Source organism: Rhinoraja longicauda, chromosome 30 (genome assembly GCF_053455715.1).
Source record: "Rhinoraja longicauda isolate Sanriku21f chromosome 30, sRhiLon1.1, whole genome shotgun sequence".
Classification (NCBI taxonomy): Eukaryota; Metazoa; Chordata; class Chondrichthyes; order Rajiformes; family Arhynchobatidae; genus Rhinoraja; species Rhinoraja longicauda.
In genome coordinates this window covers 22666395-22690156 of record NC_135982.1, presented here as the reverse complement: position 1 = coordinate 22690156, position 23762 = coordinate 22666395, and the positions used below count along the sequence as shown (strand labels likewise).

Genomic DNA, 23762 nt, shown 5'->3' with positions numbered 1-23762 from the left:
AGAAAGCATTTGCTGGAGTAACTCAGCGGGACAGGCAACATCTCTGGAGCGAAGAAATGGGTGACGTTTCGAGTCGAGACCCTTCTGATGTATTGGATACCAGCTGAGATACTCCAGCACTTTCAATCTGTTGAAGAGGCTCAGTCAACGCTTTGAAAGTAATTTATTTACCTACTTTTAGTAGTAGATCTGTCTAAAATCCAAAAGTAAGCTTATTGATCTGAAAGATTGATTGTTTCTCTTAATAAATCCTCCCTCACCTACATTTTCACTGAGACACTGGAAATGGTTGATTTATATAAGCAACAAGGATACTTTATTTTTTTTAAACTTAGTGGTTGCAGCTTTCTTACTGCGCCATTTTATACCTCAATTTTAAAATTTCAGACAGTATATTATGGCAACAACGCAGAGAGTGGTTTGCCATATTTTGCCGTGGAGTACACTTAACACAGCAATGACAAGCATTAGCAATATGTTGCACTCTCATTTAAATACAAAGGAAAAGTAAAATACTTGCCCAGTTATATGCTTTACTTTGGCACAAGGTCTTCCAGATATTTGAGTTGATGGAATGCCCCAACTAGTTTTACATCTCTTGGGGCTACCCAGAGTCATTTAGTATAGAAGCAGACCCTCTGACACATCGTGTCCATTGAGTGCCTATCTATACAAATACCATTTCCCAGCACAAAGTCCTTGTTTCTACGCCCATGGTTCACCTAAATGCTTCTTAAACTTCGTGAGTTTGCCTCCATCACTTATAGCTGGGGGATAAAAATCCCCACGTCTTCCCTGAATCTCCTAACATTACCGTAACCCCATGATCTCTGGTCACAGATATCTCTGCAAAGAAGAAACATTTTCTCTATCTACCATCTGTCACCTTGCCTACATTCACATGCAGATTGTTTATGTGTATAACAAACAGGAAAGGTCCCGGCGCCGATACCTGTTGGACAACATTGACCGAAGCCCCCGTGGAATGCATCAACTGCATTACCCTCATCAGCACACTTGGCCATCTAAAATTCATTCAGTTTAATCAGATAGGACTTCCCTTAATAAAGCCATGCTGACTCTCTCTTATCAATGTGTTGGAAGGAACTGCAGGTGTTGGTTTAAACCGAAGATAGACACAAAAAGCTGGAGTAACTCAGCGGGTCTGACAGCATCTCTGGAGAAAAGAAATAGGTGACATTTCCGGTCGAGACCCTTCTTCAGACTGCTCAGTTTTCTGTGTCTCATCAATTTCCGTATCACTGCGGATCAATTCTCTTCCTCAGAAGTTTTTCTATTAATTTCCCCCGGACGTCTGTTGCACTCACCTGTCATTAATTAGTTAGCTTATCCCTGCTGACCTTCGATAAAGGCACCACGTGTACTGTCCTCCAGTCATCTGACACTTCCACTGCAGCCAAAGCAGATTTGAACATTTCTGCCAAAGTCCCAGAAATCAATTTTCCAACCCCTTGGAATACTGAGTGAAATTCCTGCCAAATGTCATCATATGACTGCACTGAATTGACATGCACTCCGATGTGAAGCACTCCCAGCTCTTGAGCTGTACTTCTACTGAGCAGGGGTTCTCCCTTCTCCTCTTTCACCACGAATTCTGCATCAGTTTTTCTGTCTCCAATTTCTACTTTAGCCGTGAACCATCCAATGGTCTGCAATGGTTCAGTTGCAGTGTATGGACATAACTTCCTACTACACCTCCTTGACGTGCACTTGATTTTCTGCTGTTTAAAGCATTCCCAAAGCGGTCTGTCAATTACGTTGCTGTCGCTACCAGAATCTGCAATCACTGGCACGGTAACATCTCCGATGGTCACTGCAGCTTTCTCGAGATGGCTATCATTCAATGCAAACTGATAATTCCTTTTAACAGCATGCTCACCAGGTTCATCACTGTCCTCATCACTTCCGAAATCACCTTCTACGTGACAGACGTGACCCTTCTTTTTCTGCCTAGGTCTGTCTGTCTTGTCACTGGACTTCCCTTCCTCCCTTGCCTTGGAAGATTTACTCTTGTTGTAATCACCTGTCTTGTCCCTTGCCTTACTTTTACATTTCTTTGCAAAATGATCTTTGTCTCCACCCCTCCTACGTGTACTATCTTTTTCCGGGCAACATGCATCTTTCCCTATGTGACCCTCGTTGCCACACCGGTAACACTCAATCTCACGTTCAGGCTTACCTCTTGGTCTACCGTAGGACAGCCAGTTAACTTGCCCAGTCTTGGAATCTTTCAATTTCATGCTGTGAAATTGTCCCTCAGCAGCTTCCAGTGCCGCTGCAATCGACAAAGCATCATTAAGGTTTAACTCACCCCCTTTTCTAGCAGCCTTCTCCTGAGCTTCTCTGACCTGCAATGCAGGACAACCTGATCCAATATCTGGTTTTCCACATCAGCAGCCACATATTTGCATCCTACAGTCACCTGCCTGAGTCTCGTCACAAATTGAGCAACAGTCTCGCCCTCTCCCTGTTTTGTTTTGCGGAATAAATGGCGTTGAAATGTAGCATTCGGCACCACCACATAATGACTGTTCAATGCATCAATGGCTTTCTTATAGTCTTCCTTCATTCCGGTGTCAGGGAGTGTTTTAACCATTTCTCGAACCGCTGGCCCTGCAGTGAAGAGAAGCAACGCTCTCCGCTGCGCCTTCTGCCCCGGCGTACTCTCATCAAAAAAGAGCTCGCGACTGTCAGTGTAGGCCTTGAATTCCTCCAGCCAAGCGTTCCACTTCACGCTGACGGTACTCGAAATCCATCAGATCGAAGTGTGGATCTCCATGAAGTGCTAAGAAATCAGCTCCAGTGACTGCCATTATGACCTTTTTCTAAACTTTTTCCAGCTCGTAGCCACGGATTCAGAAGCCAAAATATCCTCGTCGTCAATGTCACATCTTTGCCTCTGATGTGGAATAATGATACTGACACAACATTTATAGGTTACATTCCTTAGTCTCTATGTTTATTATCTCTGCCGACCGTGGCCTCCTGCCTTGGCTTACACAGCGCACACACCATCTGACCTTCAAGTCAGCTGATACAAAGGTCAAGATATTTGCATATCATTATCAAGTCATGGCAGAATTGTCTACCTTATCCTTCACCATTTCAGGAACATAGTGGCCATGAACTCTCACAATTTAATTTTTGTATTCCTGCCGTTCGTTTTCTGTTGGCTTACCTGAAAATGGCTGCTTCCAGGCTACTTCTACTGGATTCTGTTGTATTGCAATTAGCCTTTGTCCAATTCAGGATGTTAATTTCTAGTCTATCCTTGACATTTTGTGGAAGTCCGTGCAAGGGTCCCAACCCAAGATGTCACCTGTCTATGTTTTCCAGAGATGATGCCTGACCCACTGAGTTACTCCAGTACTTTGTGTCTTTTCTAGTTAACCTGCATCTACAGTTCCATATATCTCCTCGTTGGGAGCACAGTTCCTGTTCATTTGCACAAAAGTCTCTGCACAGAACTGTTCATCAACACGTGGGATTGCATTATTACTGTGGCTCTCTTACTAAGACCACACCAAGAGTGTTGTGTTCAATGCTGGTCTCCTAACCTGAAAAAAAAGTTGTACATTACACATACTATCGAGGAAGTGTAGCAAAGACTCACAAGACTGGCTCTTCACGCTGAGGGTCTCCCTTACCAGAGTGATTAAACTAACTCAACCTCCCTTCTCTAAAGTATACAAATGAGAGATTACCTTAATAAAAACCTTTACAAGAGGGTTCACCAGGAAAGATGCAAAGAGGATGTTCCTCGGTGAGGAGTCTTGAAGTGCAAAGTCAAAAAATAAACCAGAGGTCGATTGGTGCTGAAATGAGGAGGAATTTCTTTACATAGAAGGCGGTGAAGCTCTGGGGCCCTCTACCTTGGCGGCAATGGAGACTCAGTCACTGATTACATTCAGAACAGAAGTTGATGGATTTCTGATTATGAAAGGAATCATGAAGTCATACAGCTACACGACATGGAAACAGGCCCTTCAGCAAAACTCATCCAAGCTAATCAAGTTGCCCAACCAAGCTAGTCCAATTTACCTGTGCCAGGCCCATATCGCTCCCAACCTTTCTTAGTCAAGTACCTGTCCAAGTACCTTATACATGTCGTAATTGTACTTGCTTCTACCTCTTCCTCTGGTAGCTCATTCCACAAACACACAACCTACTGTGAAAAAGTTGCCCATCAGGTACATCTTACATCTTTCCCCTCTCACTTTAAACCTATTTCCTCCAGTTTTTGATTGATGATGGTGATGATACTTTATTGTCTTTTGTACCTAGCATACAAAGTACACAAAAGAGTCACCACAAAGGCGCCGATAAAGTACTCATTCTTTCTTCGTCCCTCCACGCCGGGTCCCCTTTTGTTCTCAGTGACACGGTCCGATCTCGTCCTTGGCCTGTCTCCACCCCGAGGCTCCGTCCTTGGCCCGACTCCGTTCAAGGTTCCGACCCGACTAGCAGCCTGCGGGAGGAGGAAACATGCCTGGAGCAAAGAAATAAACAGCTGGAGGAACTCAGCGGGTCGAGCAGCATCTGTGAGGAGAAAGGAATTGTCGGCCTTTCGAACGGAGAAACCGCATCAGGATACTTGAATGGAGTTGGGAGAAAGGTTTAACAGATGTGAGTAAAGGGAAACAATCCCTTCACTCAAATCGGCCAGAGCTGCTTAAAGTTACCATCACCTCAACAGCAGCATTTTGTGCTGAAGTAAAACAGAAGGCCAGCCCTCGGCCCAATCCCTCGCCTGCTAAAAGCAGGAGCCTCCCAGTGAAGGACACAAGTTCATGGGGCCCTGACGTCAATGGGCAGCTGCTTTCTAAAAGAGATCAGAGATTTCTCTCATACCAACCCGAGGCCAGAGAGACAAAACTGAGGTAAGGAGAGCGGAGCTGAATCCCAGATAACATCTCCAGCGACTCTTGTTAAAATCACTTTAATGTTTGATATTATTATACAACATGGTCACAGGATGTGGTGTGAGGAGGAGAGGAACTGCTGGATGCAGCCTCTCTTTGTGCTGTTCAGACCTGAGCATTTGAACCTTGTCTTTTGTGTGAGCTTGCTCTTTGTAGATTCCAGTAGAGTAGTGACATCATTGGATAGTTAGACACACAAGTATTTCTCTAGAAAATTGGAAAAATTACAACCTAAATCATATAGTTACTTTATTTTCATAGAATAAAAAAAAAATTAAGTAGTAGCATATGAAAAGTAAAGGTTGGGGTCTGCTCTGGTGTATTTTTATAAAATTGCAATTAATGAAACACAACTTACATTCTGGCTGACATCATTAAATGTATTTGAAACAAAATTAAAAGAACGAAATTGGGTGGGAGTTACCAAATTCTGTATAATCTTTTAAAAAAATTACATCTTTTAAATGCAGAAACCTTTATAAAAATAATTTATACTTTAAAAAAAAGATAAGGTATTTGGAAAATATCTTGTCAACCTTTCCCATTGGAAATCTCAGTAGTACATTTATGTTGGGGAATGGCAGTGAAAAGTGGTCACGCTGAAGTGAGGAGCTGCAGTGCCTCAACTGGCAGGTAAACAAGATGACCACACAAGCAGGTTGTGCAGTGGACTGGCGACAAGGATGCATCGTGACTTCAGGGGATGCAGACAGATTAAGTGAAGAGGCAAGGATGTGGCAGATGGAATAGAAAATGGAAAAAAAGGTATGGTCATTCACTTTGATAGAAACAAATAGAAGATGGAGTATTTTTAAATGGCAAAAACAGAGGGACTGGTTTTCCTTGTGCATGAATGGGACGAGCTTAGATGGGGCAGCTTGGTCGGCAAGGCCCTGTTTTCATGCTGTATGATTCTATGAAGCACTAAGATTTAATATGTGTGTTCAGAAATGAATTAAGAATGCAAATTGATAACAAAAAATTAAAGAACTCAGTAGATCTAGCAGCTTCTGAGGGTGCAGAGGGATGGTCGACGTTTCGGGTTGAGACCCTGCACCAGGACTGAGAGCGCAGAGGGATGGTGGCTGGTATATAGAAGTGAGAGGGAAGGTAGAGGCTGAGGCTGGTAGGTGAGAGGCGGTACCAGATACGGGAGGGATGGTGGGCAGATGGAACAGCCTGGGGGAGGGGATAGACAAGGTGAACCAAGTAAAAAGAATCCAGGAAGATGGGTACTTGGACAATTTTCACATATGTAGATCTGCCCATTCACAGGACAGCCGATTTTTTTTGCACGAAGAGAGATTAAACAAACCGGGCTTGTACCCGCGAGTTCAGAAGAGGGTGTCTCATTGAAACATTTAAAAATTCTAACTGGTCTTGACAGGGCAGATGTGAGAATGGTCCAAATCCCTCCACAGATGCTGCCTGACCCGCTGAGTTCCTCTAGCACTTTCATTTTTGCATAAGTTTCCAGCATCTGCAGTGTGTCCGTCTCTTGATGTTTCCCTTGGCTGGATTGAATAGAACTAGGGATCTCTCATGACATGGTGAGTGCAGCAAAGGTTCACGAGTCTGATTTCAGCAGTGGCAGGTTTTTAATTTGAGCAGAACTTAAACAGACTCTCTTAAGTTTAGATATCATTGAATGCCAAATTCTTTGCGAATTTGAGTTGATAGATGGATACTTGTTGTTTCCTCAGCTGAGGTATGTGAAACCAAGGCTAACAATTTCAAAAGAAGTGGTTGGCTATTCAGGACCTATATGAGGAGAAATGTATTCATCCAGAGTGTGAAGTGTCTTTGGAGTTCTTTATCCAGAGAGCTGTGATGACCTGGTTGCTGAGTAAAGCAAGACAGAGACTGATATTAGGGAAATCGAAAGATTATTAGTGCAGGATAGTGGTGTTGAGCTAAGCATCAGCTGTAACAGCCAGTTGAATGGTCTTCCCCTGCTTCTGCATCTCATGTTTTAATATTCTTTTGTTCCCTTTAAATGAAACTGCATCGTTTGCCTCGGCTGTACTGCAGCAAGTTATGGATTTTCTTTGAGTAAAGTCTCCCCTGTCATTTTTATTGGATTTATGAATGAGTTTCACATGATTATAGCCACAGCTTTGGGGATGCTCCACAGGTGAAAACATCTTTGCTTCATCTATCCCATCAAATCCTTTCCTTATTTTCATAATGATCTGGTCATCCTTTAGCACATCTTTTCTGGAGATGAAGCCCGATTAATTTTGGTAATAGTGGTGTTCAAGAGCTTTTAGATAAACACATATGCAGGGAATGGAAAAATCTGGATCACATGCAGGCAGAGGAGATTAGTTGGACTTGCCATTATGTTTGGCATAGGCATATAGGCCTGTTTCTGTGCTGTACTGTTCTATGTTATTAATAATAAACGAAACTAAACTAAAGAAACCACTTTCTCAACCTGCCATGCCACCTTTAGTGAACTGTACATGCACATCGTCACTGCACTCTTTCCAGCTTAATGACATCCTTCCTATAGCAGGGTGACCAAAACTGAACACTGTACTCCAAGTGTGGCCTCACCAACGTCTTGTACAACTGCAACATAACTTCCCAAACCTGTACTCAATGCTCTAACTCCATACTTGACCTTCACCTGCTCTATGCACATCCAGAGGAGAAGTACTATTACATGACAGGTAGACTTGCCCAGTGACTGATATTACCCTGTGCTGTACTAAAATATAGTCACCATGAAATGGGTAACATCCAGCTGTAGTTTTACTAGATCTGAGGCAACTGCGGGGATGGATGTTACAGTTGACATGATGTGAGACTGCATCAAGGCTCCTTTCTCCAGTTGCTACCTTCACATCCCTGCAACGGAACATTGAGTAATAATCCAGTCAGGCCTGTAAAGGAATGTCACCAACCTGCCACTTTTCCTCGGCTCCCATGATGTAATGTCCTGCCAATGTTCACAGTTTAGACTCTTCAGCAAGGTAAAAGACAATGATCATTATCCATTGATCCTTTTTCACAAGGCCATTGGTGCCTCCACTGCCCTACCCAGTGCTATGGTGCAGAGCTATCTGGAGCGGTATTTTGCAGTACAGTCTGAGTGTGAAAGGAAACAGGATATATCTTATACCTTACATGGATAGAACAGGTTTGGAGGGATATGGGCCAAATACAGGCAGGTGGGACTCGTGTAGCTGGGACATGTTGGCCAGTGTGGGCAAGTTGGGCCAAAGGGCCTGTTTCCACACTGTATCACTCTATAACTCGATGACCTCAAATGAACAGTTATTTCTTGAAAGATCTTTTTTTGCAGATGTCCGGCGGAATATTCTCCCCCTTGGATAATCTGTATGAGTTGGACAATGCAAATAGTCACCCGCTGGTCTGTCATCTCTGCTACGAACAGTATGAAGATCCTTGCCTGCTGGACTGCTACCACACCTTCTGCGCCACCTGTCTGCGAGGCAGGGCTTCCGAAGGACGCCTCTCCTGCCCTCTCTGTGGGTAAGTCTCTTGCACATAATACATTGAGAAACAGACAGTTCCACTTCCAATTAAATGCAGTTGGCTTGTAATTATACAACCCATGGTTGGGGTACTACAGTCTTCTTCAGTCTGAAGAAGGGTCTCAACCTGAAACGTCACCCATTCCCTCTCTCCAGAGATGCTGCCTGTCCCGCTGAGTTACTCCAGCTTTTTGTGTCTACCTAGGTGATCTATAGCATTCTGTTGCTGAGGTAGGATTAGGGTTGTGCAGGTCAGTTCAGGAACCTGATGGTTATAGGAAAGTAAGTAGCTGTTCCTGAACCTGGTTGTGTGGAACATCAGGCTTCTGCACCTCTTGCCCAATGGTAGCACCAAGAAGAGGGCATGGCCTGGTTGGTGGGAATCCTTGATGATTGATGCCATCTTCCTCACTGCACCACCTCCTGTAGATGCTTTTGATGTTGGTACGGTGTAAGTCCACTACTCTCTGCACCCTTTTGTATTCTTGTGCCTTGGACTTGCTGTACCAGGCCATGATGCAACCAGTCAGGATACTTCTTACGGTGCATCTGCAGAAGTTGTATTCGAGCACTCAGTGGCATGCTGAATCTCTTTAAACTTCTCAGAAAGTAGAAGCATTGGCTTTGTGATTACATCCATGTGCTGGGCCCAGGACTGGTCATCCGAGATGTTACCCCCCAAGAATCTGAAACTTCTAATTCTCACTAGCGACAACCTACCATGAAAACTGGCATGTGGTCTCCTGACATTCCTTTGTACCATTTTTTTTAATGATAGTTTAAAGACAGAATGTACGCCCCTTCTCTACTTTACGATTATGTGACCTCTTCTGTCCTTCTGAGAAGCAGACCACCTCCCAGCCCCAACTGAAAGATCGCACTTCTGATAACGAGGTGTTTCTTCAGGACTGTCAGGAAGATATTTAGAAACTCAACGCCATGAAAATGTCGGCCTGATTGATGGGGCATGGGTTGAGTCGAGGAGGTGGCGCGGATGATGGGATAAATGAGTGAGGGGAGTAAAGAGGCGGAAATGGGTTTGGGAAAAGAAGATAGACACAAAGTGCTGGAGCAACTCAATGGGTCAGTGTGAGGAAGGGTCATGACCTGAAACGTCACCCATCCTTTTTCTCCAGAGATGCTGCCTGGCCCGTTGAGTTACTCCAACACTTTTTGTATCTCTCTTTGGTATAAACCAGCATTTTCAGTTCTTTGTTTCCACATTGGGAAAAGAAGAGTTAGCTCTGTTCCTCATTCTGATTTGGTGACCTTGGCTGGCAGGGCCGGAGGTGGAATGGTTCAGGGCTCTGACTCAGGCTGCTAGCAGGGTCAGCTCATCTAACACACTGTTGACTAGTGTAACGTAAGTTGCCGTTTAGGAATCCGATGTATCTGGTGGAGTGGTGGAGTTCATGTTTTACACTTCAACGTGCTCCTTTATTGTGTAGCATTTTCAGTGAGGTGGGGACACGAGGGGATGACCTGGAGATAATTCTTGGCCCTTGCTTTGAGCCCGGAGAAACACGGCAGATCACAAATGGACAGTTAACTCATGCTAATAAGCTTCTGTCACCCACTCAGTTCTCTGTAACTAAGGGGAAGTATTAATCGCGTCAGGCTTATTGTTGAACAGCTGCACAATAAAAGCCGGGCTACTTTTAGAGGATTGGAATGCAAGGCAAATCAGGATGACAGAGCCAAGATAGCAGAGGCATGCAAACCCCTGGCAGTAAACAAAAGGCTTTCTAATCTAATAGTGGACTGAAATCCAGCACTGACCAATTAAAACACGCCTCGGCAATCCCGTCCACCACCAAATCCCTCCACTCCATGCCACCCCAACCTCTTTAAAAAAAAGTAAGCCAGCTTTTGTTGTTGAGCAGTCCTGGTGTGTACCTTTTAGGTTGTAACCCCTGGGTGACATTTACAAGGTGATCTGATCCTCTTGTCAATTTTTAATTTTAGATTTGACATTGCATAAATCTAAACACAGTGGGATTTTTTTTAAAACCCACACAATGTTTATGATTAGATTCGGGCCTGTTTATTTCAGGATTTGAACGTTTTATTTACATTTCCAAAGTAGCGTTGAATTGTTGCTTTTGGATGAAAATTACAATTGGATTGTGGGCATGGCCATGAAGATTAGGAGGTCCAGGAGCTGAGCCAGCGATATCGGCATAGCACAGGGCAGCTGGAACCCTTTCTGATGAAACGCAATCCCCCACAGGTGACTGGCTGGCTGTGTCTTTTTTAGTCACTGGGCTGCTCCACTTGCCAACCTGATCTTCATTTTGTCCCCGCAAGCTTGTCCAGTCACCACTGATCAGCCCTCGATAGTCCACACACCGACGGAGATTCGGGACATTCCATTGACGGGAAGAGTTCGGAGGGCGGCCAGCGTGAGGCGGGGGAGGGGGTGACTGCGGGGTGGGGAGGAGGGCTGCTCGTGTGTAACCTGGTTGACTGAGAAGACCGAGGATCAGAGATGAGGCTGGATGAAACTAATGACAACAGGTGAGAGCCCCCATTTCCTTCTGAGTTTTACGCATTGACTGGTGAGATGGCTGAGGTGCAAGGTGGTGTTTCGCAGATCCACAGGGAGTAACTGAGTTGGTTCGGCAATGTTTTTACAGGGAAACGAGCACATAGAGATGTTTTGTCTATCTTGGGCGCGTGCAGGGGTGTGGGGCCAAGCGTGTTTTGCTGCCTTGCCTCTGACAGAATTGTGTGTGATCTCTTTGAGAGTCAAGAATGTTTAATTGTCATATGTACCAACAGAGGAACATTGAAACTCTTACTTGCAGCAGCATAACAGGCCAGTAAATGCAACGCACATAGATAATGTATAATAAACAAAATTCAATAAAATTAATAACCACAATATTAGTGCAAAAAAGGGGAAACTTCCAGAGACATGAGCATGTACTGTGACGGTTCATCAGGGTGCAGAGATAGTGCCAAACATGACATCTCTGGCCTATTAGATGAATGAAAACAACATGCCATGGTATAATATACATCAGGGTATATAATATCAGGGCTCCTGGAGCCCAGGGCAATGTTTTTCACTAACATCACCAACAACAGATTATCAGGAGGTTAACACATTGCTGCAAGTGTAAAGTTGCCGTTCACGGGTTTGCGTTTGCAGCTCCTGCATTACCCACGGTGACTAAATCTCAAAGCTACATCCTTGGCTGTAAGTATTTCGGGCATCCTGAGGTGTTATAGAAATGCTTTTTATTTTCTTTCCTTCACAGAAATAGACAATGGGCCAGGCTGCACCTGTGAAGAGAGAAACAATTAATATTTCATGTACTTGGCTTTTCAACAGGACTGGGAATTAGAAAACAAACTTGTTGTAAATGGCGGGGTAGAACGGAGATCAGGAAAGTACGATGCAAATACTTGCATCTCTTTTCTCTCTTCTCTAGTTCTGATGAAAGGCCTTTGATCTGAAATGTTAACTGTTCTCCACAGATACTACCTAACCGGCTGTGTATTTCCAGCATTTCTGATTTTATGTCAGATTTCCAGCATCTGCAGTTTTTGATTTTGCGATGCAAATGGAGATGAGTTTCAGCTGAGAAAAATTAGTGATCGTTTGATAATCACTGATGAATTGTCAGAAACAGACATAAAAAGGAGATGAACGAAGAAGAGAGAAAAATCAACACTGGAACTATGAAATATTAAAGACTGAGGTAGCCAAAAATCACAACTAAAAGAATGCCGGAAATACCCAGCAGAGCAGACAGCATCACTGGAGAGAGAAAGATTGAGAAATGTTACATTAGACCTGGCAAGACCGATTCCCTGAAAGAGTTGAATTCAGTGTTGTATCCTAAGGGCTAGATCGTGCTGAGACAGAAGATCAGATGCTGCTCCTTGAACTTACATTGAGCTTTTTTGGAAGCGGTGTAAGAGGCCAAAGGCGGAGAAGTTAAAGCAGGAGAATTAACGGAGAATTAAAGTGAAGGCGACTGCAAGCTCAATGTCCCCTTGAGGACTGGATGGAGATGTTCCGTTTGGTTTCTACAATGTAGTGGAGATCACGTCATGAGCACCGAATGCACTGCACGAAATGGAAGGAAACAAGAGACTTGCTTCTTCATTTGAAAAAAGTGCTTGGATCGCAGGATAGTGGGAAGGGAAAGAGCGAAGGAGCAGGTTTTGCATCTCTTACAGTGCATGGAAAGATACCAAGAGTGGTGGAGATGGCAGAGTGAACTAGGGAATTGCAAAGGGAATGGTCCCTTTTGAATGCTGAAAGGGTGGGAAGACATGTCTGGTGATGGCATTGAAAGAGATGGAAATTACAAGGAATGTGGAGGATGATAGGGTAGAATATGGAGAATGAACGACATTAAATTTGGTGTCTATCTTAGGACTGAAATTAGGACTGTTCCACATATCCCAAAAAGAGACAGACATAGCTTGGATCGATGTGGATTTTCACAGCTCCATCTTCGATTTGGAAAGTGTTAACAATGAAGGTTCTTGATATAAGTTTAAGCTCACCCGGACAATGTAGGGATGGTAGTGGAAGGGATGGGTTGGCTTCTGCCAAAAACATGTCCTTCAAGCCATCCTGGTGTGGGATGGAGGTAAAGAGGAATTGGGCATCCTTGGTGAAAATGAGCTGGTTGGGATCTGGAAACTCTCATCAATATGGTGAAGGCATCAGATGAGCCATGGGTGTAGTTGGGAAGAAAATTGACAAGAGGTGAGAGAGGGAATATATAGATTCTATGTGCACGAACAGACACAAACACATATCCAATAGATATGCCAGGGTAATTCAACTTGTGGATCTTGGAAAGGAGGTGGCGCCAGACTGTGCATGTTAGGGGACTGCAGGCCTGGAAGAAAGATCACCAGAGGCAATGAGGTCAGTGGCAATAACCTTATGTAGAATGATGGGTCATGGTTCAGAAGATGGCATGAGGAAATGCAGAGACTGGTGTTCAATTTAACAAATCACAGTAGCTCCGTCTTTGTCAACGGATTTGATGACTCTGCTCGGGGTTAGTTAGCAGTGAACAGAATGCTGTGAGTTCAAAGGCGGGAGGTCAGAGTGAGTAAGGGTAGTGGACAAACTGAGATAATGCCATTCACCTTGGTAATGAATAGAAATAGAGAGGGTACATGGGGAGAGAACATTGACATGGGGCATTGGAAATTCTGAAAACAGGAGGAAGACTCTGCAGTCTGGGGTGAAAGCTCCTGATCAAAGAAATAGCATGGAGGTGAACAGGAAACACTGGAGCCTCTGCTGAGAACAGATTGCTCGGGATCTGAGAGGAGAAGATTCTGGCGGGATGGTGAAAACACAACAAGTGGTAAGACTAGGTGGAGAGATGGATGTCAGAAGAAAGAGAAGCAGAAGAAAATTCAGAAGGGGTATTAGAAATTAAGAGTACTTGATTCACAGATTTTCCACAGGAATATTCCATGTATCCTTTGAATAATTTTGCACTGGGCCGTGCTCTGTTTCTATTCCAGGCGTCTGTCGGTTGTGAAGGGTACCAGTGGACTCCCAAAGGTAGACCGATTGCTGAAATTCCTGGTCGATAGCTCGGCTGACTGCGAGGAGGTTGTGCAGTGCGCAAACTGTGACCTGGAGTGCAAGAAGCAGGTGAGGGGTGGGGCAGTTCTTGTAAAATCACTTAGAAAGTTGAAAAAGTAACAATTGCATGGGATTCTGACGTTGGCCTGAGTTTGGCTTGATTGTATTTGTGTACGGTACAGCATTCGATGGGATTGAATCGCATGCAAAACATAGCTTTTCACTGTACCTCGGTACTCGTGACAATAATAAACCTAAACCTAAAGAATCTCTGTCTCCTAACACAGCATATAATGCTGGGATCCAGTTCAATGAGAACCAGTCATGTTCCTTATGGAGAGATGTTTGAGTTTGGATGTTGAATCACTTTGATTGTGAGGTGTGCCTTTATGCAAATTGGATTTGGTCTCTATCCTCTTTTCATCCAGTTTGAAAAAATATCAAAGCACGAATGTCGAAATAAGTATTGCCTATTCATTTTATGTCACCTGGTGCTGATTGGGCTTTGTTGAAATTGTTTACCACTGTGGATCCCGGCATGATTGATAAATAGTCTGCACTGAACAGGCCTTTCATAGCTTAGTCTAGAGATAGAAAAGTGCAATGGTGGTGATGCACTTCATGTGATCGAGTGAGGAGCTCAGTGGACTATGTTGGTTTCCAATCCATCATCACATTAGTTTTAAAATTTTCAGTGGTTCACATGTGCGAAGTGCTAACACAGTGAAATTATTTTTCTTACAAATAGTCCAGTAGAGTATCGCCATATCCCCAATTATCGTTTAGCAAGTGTACAGACATTGTCTACTGCGCCCACATGCAAGAGGCGCCATATTTTGGCGCCATTTCCAAAGTCCACCTCCAGTTCTTGTGAGCGGTGCCTGTTCCAGGCTGTTGCGGGGCCTCCAGCCATCTCCCTCTCCTCACCTGCCCACCTTTGTTCCCGGGGGTGCCTTCCGCAGCCAATCACAAGGGCGCTTTAGGCCAGATCTCATCCTTGTATTCCAATTCCTCCAGGATCTGATCTTTCCCAATCTCTACAATCTCATCCAACCGTACAATTCCTGGAGAACTTCGAGCTTCTCCCAATCTAACATCCTAGCAATCCCTTAAAAACATGACCCTGAGTTCTCTCTTTGGCGCAGTGACTCATGCTAATACTTTCTCTCATTCAGGATGCGAATGCCATGTTTTACTGCAACACGTGCGACCAGCCGCTCTGTGGTTCCTGCCGCGACGACACCCACAGAGCAAAAATGTTTGCCCGCCATGAGATCGTCACCCTCGCCAAACGCACCAAGGAGCTGCACAAGAAATGTCGTAAGAATCTCTCGTCTTAACGCAGAAAGCTGCACATTTCAAATAGTGGATGGGCGGTGATGCACTTTTGTACATTTGGATAAGTAGTCATTTATGGCGTGGAATAATATCCCAGAGGATGAATTTGAATTAAGTTTGCAAAAATTGGGAAAACTGGCATTGGATTATTCCAAAATCCACGGCATCAGAATTGTCCTTGCCCACACTGTGGCTTTGTACTGTATCAACATGGTGACTCAAAGCTGTCCTCTGAACAGGCAATAAATAACATATTGAGAATAAATATAATAACTAAATCAGTATTTAAATCAACATTAAAATATTAATAAGACAGAAAGCCAAGGAAATGCAGATGTTGAAATCTTGAACAGAACACAAAGTACTGGAGGAACTCAGTGGGTCAGGCGGCATTTGTGGAGGGAATGGACAGGCAATGTTTCTGGTCAGTCTGAAGAAAGGTCAGCACCAGAGATTCCATCTGTCCATTCCTTGCACAGATGCTGCCTGACCCGTTGAGTTCCTCCGGCAGTTTTTTTTTTTTTTTGCTCAAGCCTCAGAGCTGCACAGATCAGGGAGGCTTGTGTTTCAATCCCTGACACATGACGAGGATCTAGCCTGAGCCAGACTGACACATAAGGAGTTGCTATGTTACAGAGCCAGCCAGAAATTGTGCACCAAGCAACAACAGGATTGGACTTAACTTTGATGTACCCCAAGGTCAAAAACCTGATTGGGCTCTTAAATGTTGCCCAAGGCCAACTGTCAAACTGCTTTGGTTGATCACCGCCTTTTGGAAGTTAGGAAAATATTTGATAAATACAAAGGTAAAACGATGAAGGAAATGCTTATATAGCACTTCTATTGGGTGTTGGCATCCCATATCACCTTATGGCAGCGTTTTTTTTGTAGACAAAAAGGTACGCATATCAATTAAAAGTTAAGCTACTTTTATAAACAATTTTTTCCATCAATACACCCTTTTGATTTTATGATTCTGTAAACTTTACTTGTGTGCTTTCAATCATCCAGTGACCTACACTCCTGGTTCCGATAAAAACGTCCTCATGTCCCATTTTGCTGGGCTCGTGCTTCAAACCTTCTCCAAACCTTCTTCAAACCTCTCTGTGCTTCTCACAAACATGCCAGACCGCGGATTCTGATCGCTGGGAATGTGAGGCATTCCCTAAGGATTTACCTAAATAGGCTTGAGGGGCTGTTCCCACTCTGACTTATGCTGTTATATCTTGTGTTTTACCTCCTCAGCTCTGCATGAAGAACCATACATCATGTTCTCCACAGAGAAGATGTCCATGCTCTGCATCAACTGCTTCCGGGACATGCAAGTGTGAGTCAGGCATCCTTTGCCCAGGGACCCCGATACATAACACGGGGTCATGCGGATAGAGAGTCCAGAAACAGGGTGTGCAGCTCTTCTGCAATTAACTAAGCACTTTCCCAGTCAGGTGTGAATGCAGAGTGAGCTACAAGCTCCCTGCTGTTGAGTCTGGAATGACGTCTGGGGGCTTGTGGCACACTCTGCATTAATACCCGGCTTGGACACCTTGACCAGAGGTGCTCAGGGAAAATGAGCATCTCCTTGTGCAACCCTGTAACTGATCACAGTGGAAATGGAACCTGGGACGTTCCTGTACCTCTGGTCAAAGAAGGGGAACGTTAGACAGACATCTTCATCAAGGGTTACCTAGGCTGATCCGCCATGTTTCACAGCAACCAAGCTGACTGACACAACAGTGTTATCGTAATTGCATCCTAGACAGTCACATTTTCATTGACTGCACATTCCACAGAATATTTACCCTTTGAAACAATGACGAGAAAATAGGGTAGAACTAAAACAAAACCCTGCCTGCATGCATTGAAAATCTGAAATGGCAAGAGAATGTTAAAAAAAAATTGGAGAGAGAAACTAAATTGTGGCAGTGATGGAGATAAGGATTTATATTTTGAAGTACCTTTAAGGGTGTCTCTTGAACTGTTTGACTCATATGCCAACTGTTTACCTCATGCAGTGAGAGCCGTGCCCACTGTATCGACATTGAGACCGCCTACATGCAAGGTTGTGCGAAGCTGGACCTGGCTGTGATGGTATGCACACTGGAACTTCATTAACAGGGATTAGGAGGGAATGTAATCCAGATATATAATCCGCCAGGACTACTCTGGAGCCTGGTGTAGTTTTGTCTTGAGATACAGCATGGAAACAAGCCCTCTGCCCATCGAGTCCACGTCGATCATCGATCACCCGTTCACACTAGTTTTATGTCATCCCACTTTCACATCCACTCCCTACACACGAGCGGCTATTGGCAGAGGCCTGGTAGCGTAAAAACCCGCACGTCTTTGAGATGTGGGAGGAAACCGGAGCACTCATAGGTGACAAGCGCAGTCACAGGGAGAACATGCAAACTCCACAGAGGCAGCACCTGAGATCAGAATCAAACTTGGGTCTCTGGTGCTGTGAGACAGCAGCTCTACCTGCTGCTCCACTGTGTCACCCTTAGGAATCAAAGATGAATTTCCAGGGCAGTTTTGTGAGAGAAAGCCAGGAGAAGAATCATATTCCATTAAATGAATTTGGTTTTTTTCAAATTTTCTCTTAACAATTTGCTTTCTCAGTTGCAACAATATTGGGGATGGAAAATAAGACTCTGGTGCAGAATCGCACAACTCTGGTTCACACAACGGTGGTGGGTGTCAGAGGAGGTGGTTGAGGCAGGAACTGTTGCAACATTTAAGAAACAATTAAACAGGTACATGGATAGAGTAGGTTTAGGGGGATATGGGCCCAATGTAGGCAGGTGGGACTAGTGTAGATGGGACATGTTGGTCGGTATGGGCAAGTTGGGTCGAATAGCTTGTTTCCATGCTGTGTGACCCCATTACTCAAACAACAAAGAGGCTGCTTATGCTTGTTTACAAAAACAGATACAACGTGCTGGAGTAGCTCAGCAGGTTAGGCAGCATCTCTGGAGAACACGGAACACGGTTTCGGGTCAGTTCGTTAGCTATCCATGTTCTCCAGAAATGCCGCAGAGTTACTCCAGCAGTTTGTGTGTCTTTTTTTTAATGCAATGAAGGGTTGGCTTACCAAAGGAAGCCCAGATTGGATGGGTGGGAGCAAGGGAACGTGTTGCTTTTAAAAATGTAACCGGACAAAGACAAAGGTGATTTTGTTGAGTTTTGTTTACTAGGCAGTAAAGGAGCTACAGACGTCCACACGAGAGGCCATCATCCTCCTGAAGGCCATGATTGATGAGGTGAGACTCAATGCAAATGAGGAGGAGTCATCCATCAGCTCACTCTTCAATAGTATGCAGGTAAGGCAGCAAGTCAATCATTTAAATGACTGTGGCTATTGCTGATGGTGTGGACCTGGACACACAGACTGTTTTTCATTTCCTTGACTATTCCAGTGCTCCCCTGGTTGTTCTCCCACTGTGAGCCTAAGCTCATCCATAACTCTGCGGCCTAAGTTTGAATTGATCAAGTCACATTCACCTGCGTGCTCGTAGCCTACGCTGCTTCCTGGTCCAACAATGTCTCAATTTTCAAATTGTCATCTGTTTTCAAACCCTTCATGGCATCCATATCCCTGCAACCTCATCCTGTCTTGCAACCGGTGAGTTTTTAGTCGCCAAAAATGTGCCGGCACGGACCTTTAATAAACATACATGTTTTGTGGACGGACAACAAAATAACGACATTGAACTTTTTAGAAGCGTCATCGTGACACTGTACAAAATACCGTCACAAGAAAAGCACTGCTTACAACCTTAGAAATCGTTGTGCTCCTCCAGTTCACCCCTAACTTTCAACAATCCATGATGTGGTGGCTGGGCCTTCAATCATGTAGGTTCTACACTTAGGAATTCCCTCTCTGTCTCTTTCTTCAACTTAAGACGCCCCTTAAAACCAATGGCATTAACTTAAGTTTTTGGTCAACTGCCCTAAGATCACCAGATGTAGTCTGGTATCAAATTTTGTTTGATCACGTTTCTGTGAGGTGCATTGTATTGTTGCATTGTAGGCAAGGTGCTACATTAATACAAGTTGTTGTTGTTTCTACTCTCTCCCGGCATCTATCCACCAGGAAAATACAGGGTCTAGTTGTTCTACAATCTCTCCAAAATGCTTTCACTCCGAGCCCAGACAGCATTAGATGCAAGCGATATAGACATTGGGGAAACATTTTCTTTATCTGTTTGTAATCCCAATCAATAACCTGGCAGGCTAGTAGTGATCTTACCCTTACCCTTACTGCTAATTGAAAGACAAATAAGATAGACCATCTTGGGATCCAATGTTGGAGTTATTTGAGCCATGAGCACCCTGGGCTCTCGCCACAAGGCATTTCCTCACCACGTCTCTGGGTCTGTTGTGAATTAATTCGTAAAGACATTGAACGTTGTCCATGAACCTTGTGACCAGTTGAAAGATGAAAGGTGAGGAGATGATGCGTGTGTCCAGCAATTCTGATCCTTTTAAAAGCAGCTGCAATCTCCTTGTTGCTCAGTTGTGTTTCAGCCATGGTGGGATGAAGCAGTGGCCTTTACGTGATCACAGAGATAAACGCCAATCCGAGGCATCATCACTTCATATAAACTCCGTCTGGATTCATGCTTCCAAATTAAAAACAACTGGACGCAGAGATAAATAGAAAGAAAAAAACATCGCAGCAATTAAGTTTGAACAAAGTCAGAAGGACCCCAACCCGAAGCGTCGCCTATGCATGCGGCTTGACCTGCTGAGTTACTCCAGCACTTTGTGTCTTTTTTTTGTTGTAAACCAGCATCTGCAGTTCCTTGTGTAGCAAATAGATTTGCTACATTAGGCCTCAGAGCCAATAAAATAGGTTGTTGATCCTGCATTGATGACTGGTGGAAGGGGCATGGACTGGGTCTGGTCCTTCAAAGTCTCCAAAGTGATTTGAGCGTCACTTCATCAGCAGTCAGTGTTTCACATTCATCATTCACACCAGGAGCTGGGGGAGCCTGAATGTAATTTGATCATGAGAGGCCGTCCTTCTGACCGGAGTGAGTAATGGCCACAGCTATGTCAGAAAGTGTTCTCCTGGGAGTTGGACCCAATTTAAACCTGTCATCTCGTTTAAAGCAACATTGTGTCAACAATGACCACAGTTTAAATTACTGGCCTCCACAGGCTGGCGGCATTTATGCTGCAAGTAGGCCTGGTCCTTTCTCTTATTCAGGTATATTTCAGTTTTGCTCCCACATGGGTGAGTGGTGCAGTGGGTAGAGCTGCTGCCTCACTGGGCCAGAGACCCTGATGCTGTCTGTGTGGCGTTTGCACATTCTCTCTATGACCACACAGGCTTCCTCCAGTTTTTTCCTTTGTAGATTAATTGGCCTCTGTAAATTGCCCCTAGTGTGTAGGGAGTGAATTGGAAAGTGGGATAACATAGAACTAGTTTGGACAGGTGATCGATGGTCGACGTGGACTCGGTGGGCTGCAAGGCCTGTTTCCATACTGTATCTCCAATAAAAACACACAAAGCCACTTCAACCTTTCAGTTATTTCAGCTGTTTACTGTTATGACTAGTACTTTATGATTGGTACTGGTACTTCCCTATTTCCAATATCCCCACACAATATGGTATGAATACACCTGCATCCGCAGGTTTTTTGGAGAGAAAGTTCCACTGCAGAATTTGTTGCCCTTACTTACTGACCCAGCTTCATTTTTAAGATTTTCATCCAGAAATTCACCTTCATTTGCAAGCGTAAAATGTCTGAGAAGGGACTATGTGTGTATGTGCAATGCAACTGTATGCATGAGAAAAAGGAAAGATGTTTTGTGACTCTTATGTGTTTTATATCTGACCATTGTTTTCATGTTCTAGGAAAGATTAGCTGAAAAGAAGAAAATGTTGCTCAAAACTGTTCAGAAGTAAGTGTATCATCAACAGCCAGGTGGTAACAGTGTGGCAGGGTAGGACTGGGGCACTGAATATTGGTGTGATGACAATGAATAGTTGAATGGCGACACACGGCACTGCAGATGCTGGAATTTTGAGCAAAACACAAAGTGCTGGAGGGAATCAAAAACATCACGGGTGACATTTCTGTACAAGCGTTGCCTGTCCATTTCCCTCCACAGATGCTGCCTGGCCCACTGAGTCCCTCCAGCAATTTGTTTTTTGATCAACATTGCACATTCTTTGGTTACAATTCCTCTTGCCAGGGAAAACAGTTTCTCTTTATTTATTTTGTCAAAACATTCATAGTCTTCAATATAACTGTTTATTTACCCCATAAATAGTCCTGTTATAACTTCTCCCTGGGTAAAGTAGTTTCTCCTGACATCCTTTGTATATTCATTAATTGCTGGCCTATATTTACAGCCTCTAAATTTAGACTGCATTGAATGGTAAATGCAGAGGTGTTTCTTGAATGTGGAGATGCTGCTTGCGAAAGTTTCAGACAAAAACAGCTATTGCTTTATCACTGCACCAAGTTTAGTATTCACCAGGCAAAGCGAGAATGAAATTAAAACATGAGAAATGGAAGTAGGAATAAGATGTACAATTTCTTGCTCTTGCCCTGCCACACAATAAGATCATGACTGATCCTGTGCCCAAGAACACTCTCAGGCCTGATAGAAACATAGAAACATAGAAAATAGGTGCAGGAGTAGGCCATTCGACCCTTCGAGCCTGCACCGCCATTCAATATGATCATGGCTGATCATCCAGCTCAGTAGCCTGTACCTGCCTTCTCTCCATACCCCCTGATCCCTTTAGCAAAAAGGGCCACATTTAACTCCCTCTTAAATATAGCCAATGAACTGGCCTCAACTACCTTCTGTGGCAGAGAATTCCACAGACTAACCACTCTCTGTGTGAAGAAATGTTTTCTCATCTCGGTCCTAAAAGACTTCCCCCTTATCCTTAAGCTGTGACCCCTGGTTCTGGACTCCCCCAACATCGGGAACAATCTTCCCGCATCTAGCCTCTCCAACCCCTTAAGAATTTTATATGTTTCTATAAGATCCCCCCTCAGTCTTCTAAATTCCAACGATTACAAGCCCAGTCTATCCAGTCTTTTCTCATATGAAAGTCCCGCCATCCCAGGGATCAATCTGGTAAACCTTCTCTGTACTCCCTCTAAGGCAAGAACGTCTTTCCTCAGGTTAGGAGACCAAAACTGCACACAATACTCCAGGTGCGGTCTCACCAAGGCCCTGTACAACTGCTTGACCAAAACATCTCAGCCTTGAAAGGCAGAAAAAGAGCAAAATACAGGGATGTCTATGTATAAGACGGAACTGCAGATGCTGGTTTAAACCAAAGATAGACACAAAAAGCTGGAGTAACTCAGCTGGTCAGGCAACATCTCTGGAGAGAAGGAATGGGTGACGTTTCGGGTTGAGACCCTTCTTCAGCTTTAAGAAGTGTCGCCCATTCCTTCCAGAGATGTTGCCTGTCCCACTGAGTTACTCCAGCTTTCTGTGTCTATCTACAAGGATGTCTAGCTCCACTTAAATTTTCTGCTTCTTATTCCAGCCAACATGAAGAAAAAGAGAAAGCTTTTAAAGAGCATCTTTCGAATATGGCTGCACTCCTGCCCACTCTTCAGGTAAGTGACCCAGGATGTGGTCAGTGGAGTGGAGGGGCTGGTGATTGGGAAGGGATGATGCATAAGCTGCTCAAGAACAACGGAGGGAGCAAAGAATGAACAATTGGGTCAACCAGACAGGTGAGAGTGGATCATTAAAACTCCCGCATCAACTGAGTGATTGAAAGACACTGCAGGGAATCAGCCCCTTCAGCTCACTGAGTCCACACTGACCATTGATCACCTGTTCACACGAGTTCTATTTTAAAATCCTTATCTTGTAACTATATCCCCCTTTTAAAGCAACTCTCCCACCAGTGGAAGTATCTTAACATCTACCCTCTTGTGCCCACACAGGGTTTCATTGAGACCGCCCTTCATTCTGCTAAACTCCAAATACTACAGATTGACATTGTGCATAAAAAATATTTAATTCACGCCCTGCCTTGATCTCTGCGTGGACTTTTGTTTGAGGTTTATTTGTGTTTGTGTGCATGCTTCTTGTTATCCTTTTGCAAATCTCTCCATGTGCGGAGTATTGCTGAGCAACTTGATCAGAGACCCCAGACACTTCCTATTGTAGAGAGTTTAGTAGAGTTTTTACACTGGAAGGAACAGGACTAACCTCACAATCACCCCCTCATCCTCGATACCATCACCAACACACCCAACTTCCATGAAATACATTAGAATCGGGCAGTTCAAGCATTGGATAACCATGACACTAACTCGCATACTTGGCAAGTGATATTTGTGCAACAACACTCTCCGCTTATCCTCATTGTAGTGCAGAGAGACTGATGTACCTCTGGAGGGCCAAGAAACTGC

General features: G+C 44.2%; 1 protein-coding gene across 5 annotated transcripts in view; it reads left to right on the top strand.

The window, feature by feature from the left end:
* Positions 1-23762, top strand: part of rnf207b (ring finger protein 207b) — a 40018-nt gene that overhangs the window by 694 nt on the left and 15562 nt on the right. For 2 of the 5 annotated variants that reach the window (XM_078425519.1, XM_078425521.1), the window contains exons 2-9: positions 8254-8444; positions 13955-14087; positions 15194-15338; positions 16602-16683; positions 17369-17444; positions 18551-18676; positions 21221-21267; positions 22883-22955. In XM_078425519.1, the coding sequence (XP_078281645.1) occupies positions 8254-8444; positions 13955-14087; positions 15194-15338; positions 16602-16683; positions 17369-17444; positions 18551-18676; positions 21221-21267; positions 22883-22955 (873 nt within the window). Of the gene's footprint in view, positions 1-4398; positions 4902-5618; positions 5709-8253; positions 8445-10922; positions 10964-13954; positions 14088-15193; positions 15339-16601; positions 16684-17368; positions 17445-18550; positions 18677-21220; positions 21268-22882; positions 22956-23762 lie in introns of those variants that run through there. The other 3 variants (XM_078425520.1, XM_078425518.1, XM_078425522.1) reach the window with 3 other exon arrangements.